General features: G+C 37.6%; 1 protein-coding gene across 1 annotated transcript; it reads left to right on the forward strand.

The window, feature by feature from the left end:
• Nucleotides 1-5746: 5746 nt before the first annotated feature.
• LOC121439663 (putative vomeronasal receptor-like protein 4) lies at nucleotides 5747-6664 on the forward strand. Its single transcript, XM_041640230.1, has one exon. It carries the CDS (start codon nucleotides 5756-5758, stop codon nucleotides 6662-6664), a length of 909 nt encoding a protein of 302 aa, XP_041496164.1. The 5' UTR covers nucleotides 5747-5755.

Raw genomic sequence — 6664 nt, forward strand, 5'->3', positions numbered from 1 at the left:
TATTGCTGGGTCCATGGGTAGGTTGATCCCGAATTTCCTGAGAAACCGCCACACTGCTTTCCAACGTGGTTGCACAAGTTTGCATTCCCACCAGCAGTGGATGAAGGTACCCCTTCCTCCACAACCTCTCCAGCAAAGGCTATCATTGGTGTTTTTGATTTTAGCCATTCTGATAGGTGTAAGATGATATCTCAAAGTTATTTTTATTTGCATTTCCCTGATCGCTAAGGAGCATGACCTTAAGTGTCTTTTGGCCATTTGAACTTCTTCTGTTGAGAATTCTCTGTTCAGTTCAGTGCCCCATTTTTAATAGGGTTAATTAGCATTTTAAAGTCTAGTTTTTTGAGTTCTTTATTTATTTTGGAGATCAAACCTTTGTCTGTTGCAGGGTTGGTGAAGATCTTCTCCCAGTCAGTAGGTTGCCTTTTTGTCTTAGTGACAGTGTCCTTTGCTTATCACAAGCTTCTCAGTTTTAGTAGGTCCCATTTATTCAATGTTTCCCTTAATGTCTGTGCTGCTGGGGTTATATCTAGGAAGCGTTCTCTTGTGCCCATTGGATGTAAGGTACTTTCCACTTTCTCTTCTATCAGGTTCAGTGTGTTCAGATTGATATTGAGGTCTTTGTTCCATTTGGACTTGAGTTTTGTGCATGGTGATAGATATGGGTCTATTTTCATTCTTCTACAGGTTGACATCCAGTTGTGCCAGCACCATTTGTTGAAGATGCTTTCTTTCTTCAATTTTATACTTTTAGCTCCTTTATTGAAAATGAGGTGTTCATCGGTTTATGGGGTAAAAACCGGGCCTTCTATTCAAATCCATTGGTCGAATTCTCTGTTTTTATGCCAGTACCACAGTTTTCATTACTGTAGCTCTGTAATAGAATTTGAAGTCAGGGATGGTAATGCCTCCAGAAGATCCTTTATTGTATAAGATTGTTTTGGCTATGCTGGGTTTTTTTTTTCCATATAAAGTTGATTATTGTCCTCTCAAGATCTGTGAAGAATTTTGATGGGACCTTGATGGGGATTGCATTGATCTATAAATTGCCTTTGGTAGAATTGCCATTTTTACTATGTTGATCCTCCCAAAGCAAGAGCAAGGAAGATCCTTCCATTTTCTGGTATCCTCTTTAATTTCTTTCTTCAATGCCTTAAAGTTCTTGTCAAATAGATCTTTCACTTCCTTGGTTAGAGTTACCCCAAGATATTTTATGCTGTTTGTGGCTATCGTGAAAGGTGATGCTTCTCTGATTTCCCTCTCTGCTTCCATATCATTTGTGTATATGAGAGCAACTGATTTTTTGGCATTGTAATTGTATCCTGCCACATTACTAAAGGTGTTTATTAGCTGTAGGAGTTCTTTGCTGGAGTTTTTGGGGTCACTTATGGATACTATCACATTATCTGCAGTAACGAAATTTTTAACTTCTTCCTTTCCAATATGAATCCCCTTGATCTCTTTATGTTGTCTTATTGCTATTGCTAAAACTTCAAGCACTATATAGGAGAGGTATGGAAAGAGTGGACAGCGTTGTTGTGTTCCTGATTTTGGTGGGACTGCTTTGAGTTTCTCTCCATTTAATTTGATGTTAGCTGTCAGCTTGCTGTAAATAGCTCTTATTTTATTTAGGTATGACCCTTGTATCCCTTATCTCTCCAATACTTTTATCATAAAGGGATGTTGAATTTTGTCAAATTCTTTTCCAGCGTCTAATGAAATGATCATATGGTTTTTTCTTCCAGTTTATTTATATGATGGATTACATTGATAAATTTTTGTATGTTGAACCAGCCCTGCATCTCTGGGATGAAACCTACTTGATCATAATAGACAATTTTTCTAATGTTTTCTTGGATTCGGTTTGCCAGTATTTTATTGAGAATTTTTGCATCGATGTTCATGAGTGAGATTAGCCTGTAACTCTCTTTCTTAGTTGAGTCTTTGTGTGCTTTTGATATCAGAGTAACTGTAGCTTCATAAAAGGAATTTGGCAATGACTCTTCTGTTTCTATATTGTGAAATACATTAAGGAGTATAGGTATTAGCTCTTCATGGAAGTTCTGGTAGAATTCTGCAGTGAAACCATCTGGTCCTGGGCTTTTTTGGTAGGGAGGTTTTTGATAACAGCTTCTAATTCTTTGACACTAACAGGTCTATTTAGATTGTTCACCAGTTCCTGGTTTAACTTTGATATATGGCACTTATCTAAAGAAATGTCCATTTCTTTTACATTTTCCAGTTTTGTGGCATACAGGCTTTTGTAGTAAGATCTAATGATTCTCTGAATTTCCTCTGTGTCTGTGGTTATATCCCCCTTTTCCATTCTGATCTTATTAATTTGCATATTCTCTTCCTGCCGTTTGATTAGTTTGGATAGGGGTTTATCAATCTTGTTGATTTTCTCCAGGAACCAGCTTTTTGTTTCATGATTTTTTGGATTGTTTTCTGTGTTTCTATTTTGTTGATTTCAGCCCTCAGTTTGGTTATTTCCAGTATTCTACTCCCCCTATTTGAGTCTGCTTCTTTTTTATTTCTAGAGCTTTCAGGTGGACTGTGAAGTCTCCAATGTGTGCTTTCTCTGTTTTCTTTAAGTGGACACTTAGTGCTATGAATTTTCTTCTTAGGACTGCTTTCATAGTGTCCCATAAGTTTGAGTATGTTTTTTCTTTATTTTCATTGAATTCCAGGAAGACTTTAATTTCTTTCTTTATTTATTCCTTGATCCAGGTGTGTTCAGTAGTTGACTGTTCCGTTTCCATGAGTTTGTAGGCTTTCTGGGGGTAGCATTGTTGTTGAATTCTAACTTTAATCCATGGTGATCTGATAAGACACAGGTGGTTACTAATATTTTTTGTAATTGTGGAAGTTTGCTTTGTTACCGAGTCTATGGTCAATTTTTGAGAAGGTTCCATGAGCTGCAGAAAAGAAGGTATATTCTTTCCTATTTGGGTGGAATGTTCTATAGATATCTGTTAAGTCCATTTGCTTCATTACCTCCATTAATTCTCTTATTTCTCTGTTAGGTTTCTGTCTGATTGACCTGTCCATTGGTGAGAGAGGAGTGTTGAAGTCTCCTACTATTAGTGTGTACGATTTGATGACTGCCTTTAGTTTTAGCAATGTTTCTTTTACATATGTTGGTGCTTTTATATTAGGGACATAGATATTCAGGATTGAGACTTCATCCTGATGAATTATTCCTGTTATGAGTATAAAATGTCCCTCTCCATCTCTTCTGATTGATTTAAGTGTGAAGTCATCTTTGTTAGAAATTAGTTTGGCCACACTTGCTTTTTTTCTTTTGTCCATTTGCTTGATAAGCCTTTCCCAGCCCTTTACTCTGAGTAGTTGCCTGTCTTTGTGGTTGAGGTGGGTTTCTTGTAAACAGCAGAATGTTGGATACTGTTTTCATATCCAATCTCTTAGCCTGTGCCTTTTTATAGGTGAGTTGAGTCCATTGACATTAAGTGATATTAAAGACCAGTGGTTGTTAACTCCGGTCACTTTTTTAGTAGTAGGGTTTGTGTGTTTCCCTTCTTTGAGTTGTGCTGGTAAAGGGTCTCTAGATGTCTGAGTTATTGTGGTCATTGTTGGACTCCTTGGTTTTGTGATTTTCCTTCTATTACTTTCTGTAAGGCTGGATTTGTGGCTATGTATTGTTTAAATTTGTTTTTATCCTGGAAAATTTTGTTTCCTCCATTTATAGTGAATGATAGCTTGGCTGGGTATAGTAGTCTGGGCTTGCATCCATGATCTCTTAGTTTCTGCAGTACATCTATCCAGGACCTTCTGGCTTTCATGGTTTCCATAGAGAAGTCAGGTGTAAGTCTGATAGGTTTACCTTTATAAGTAGCTTGACCTTTTTCCTTTGCAGCTCTTAATATTCTTTCTTTATTCTGTATGCTTTGTGTTTTGATTATTATTTGGCGAGGGGATGCATTTTTTTGATCCAGTCTATTTAGTATTTTGGATGCTTCTTGAACCTTCATAGGTATATCTTTCTTTAGGTTGGGAAAGTTTTCTTCTATAATTTTATTAAATATATTTTCTGGACAGTTGAGCTGCACTTCTTCTACTTCTTCTACTCCTATTATTCTTAGGTTTGGTCTTTTCATTGTGTCCTATATTTCCTGAATGTTTTGTGATGAGTGTTTGTTGGACTTGCTGTTTTCTTTGATCAGTGCGTTTATTTTCTCCATGTTATCTTCAGTATCTGAAATTCTTTCTTCTATCTCTTGTATTCTGCTGGTTATGCTTGTTTATGTAGTCTCTATTCATTTACCTGGATTTTCCATGTTCAGCCCCCCCTCTGCTTGTGTTTTCTTCTTTGCCTCCATTTCAGTTTTCAAGTCTTGAACTGTTTCCATTATCTGTTTGTTTTACCTTGGTTTCCTAGGGTATAATTCACTGATTTATTCAATTCTTCAAACTTTCCATTATACTTCTCACCCATTTCTATAAGGGCATTTTTTACATGCTGTTTAAGGGCATCAATCACTTTCATAAAGTCAATTTTTTCTACTTCTTCTTGATTAAGGTGTTCATGTCCTCCTGTTGTGAGGGCACTGGATTCTGGTGGTTTCATGTTGTTTTTCAGATTGTTGGGTGAATTCTTGCATTGGCACCTGCCCATCTCTTCCTCCGAATGTTCCCCTATGGATCTTCTTTTACAGGATCAGGTTTCCTTGCCCACTGGTGTACCTCCCAGTGATGGCACTCCCCAGTGATGGCTCTCCTGGTGCCGAGATAAGATCTCTGTGCCACTTGGGTAGCTCGTAAACAAAGGGCCTACCTTGCTTGCTGCTGGCAGGCTAATGAGACAAAGGAACTACCGCCAGCCCGGTTGCCCTCACGATTTGGTCCCAGCGCCCAAACAGGCAGAGCTGGGTGATGTCATGTGCCCGAAGAGGGGAGGGAGGCAGAAGGGGGGTTCTGGATGCAAGCTGGGTGCGATAGGAAGAGAGAGGCAGTATCCGGGGAGTATAGCCCCTGCAGGAAGACAAGGAAGTCTTTAAGATCATTTCTAACCATAATTAATGGCTATGCAATTAATTAGGTGTGGAAAGTGCAATAATGACCTCCAACTGTGTCTATGTCTTTTATTCTGGATCCAAGAGATGTAAAGTTTCACAGAAAAAGGAACATTAAAAAAGGAAAGTAAGAACAAAAATGGGCATTTTAATGATTAACAGGATGGAATTATCATGAATTATCACTGTGATTCCTTAGAATTATGAGTGAAAACAGATTGTTTCACAACAGAGTATAGTAAAATTTTGCAACAGGAGACTGACTCACCTCATGCTTTTGGATTTCTTTGGTGGATATTTTCCACATCGATGTAAGTTTTAATCTCTGTAAAATGTGAATAATATTATGCGTTCATCACTACTATTTTAGTTGTTAACTCTAAAATGAGGCAATGTAAATCAATAGGATTCCATTTCTAAGGCATGACCCATGGTGAGTAGCAGGCACACTAAGTGTGCATTCTGTATAGTATATGACTATAAATGCCTTTATAATCTGTATGCTATATACACATGCAGATATATGGATTAGTATATAGAAATGTTGGCTATGCTAAAACTGGACCATCAAAAATTAAAGAGACAGGTAAATCAAGAATAAGTAGGGACAATTGAATGTTGATATAGACATAACGAATCACAAGTCTAATGTATACTGTATTTTTTTCAGGCATATAAAATATGATTTTAATAGGATGCTAATATTACTATACTTTCCACATATGTCATCATTAAAAAATGTCCTTAATTTCCAAACTGGACTTGGAGTCCTGGCCAATATGTTTCTCCTTTTTTACCATACTTTCATAATCCTAGGTCACACACCTAAGCCCATGGATATGATCTCCTGTCAATTGTCCTTCATCCACATAGTGCTGCTCCTCACTAGAGCAGATATTTGGCTTACAGATATATTTGTGTCACTGAACATTGAAAATGACTTCAAATGTAAGACAACTTTTTATATAAACAGAGTGATGAGAGGCCTCTCCATTTGCATCACCTGCCTCCTGAGTGTGTTCCAGGCTGTCACTATCAGTCCCAGTTCCTCTTTCTTGGCAAAATTTAAATATAAACTAAAAAAATACATGATTCGTGCTTTCTTATTTATTTGGTCTTTCAACTTGTTATTCAGTAGCAACCACATCTTTTATGCTGGTGCTTTTACTAACGTGAGTGAGACCAGCCAGATGAAGGTCACTAAATTCTGTTCACTCTTCTCCATGAACTACATCATCAGGGCACTGATTTTAACAGTGACAATCTCCAGAGATATATTTCTTGTAGGAGTTATGCTGACCACAAGTGCATACATGGTGATCATCTTGTTCAGACATCAGAGGCAATGCAAGCATCTTCACAGCCTCAGCCACCTGAGAGCATCCCCTGAGAAAAGGGCCACCCAGACCATCTTGCTGCTGGTGATTTTCTTTGTGGTCATGTACTGGGTGGACTTCTTCATCTCATCCTCTGCAGTCCTGTTATGGATGTATGACCCAGTCATCCTGAGTGTTCAGAAGTTTGTGATGAATGTCTATCCCACAATTACTCCTTTGGTACAAATCAGTTCTGATAATAGAATAATCAATATGCTGAAAAGCTTGAGATCAAAGTGTCACCAGATTTTTTAA

Source organism: Microtus oregoni, unplaced genomic scaffold (assembly GCF_018167655.1).
Source record: "Microtus oregoni isolate MIOR12 unplaced genomic scaffold, Mior012 000062F_ref0000492, whole genome shotgun sequence".
Taxonomy (NCBI): domain Eukaryota; kingdom Metazoa; phylum Chordata; class Mammalia; order Rodentia; family Cricetidae; genus Microtus; species Microtus oregoni.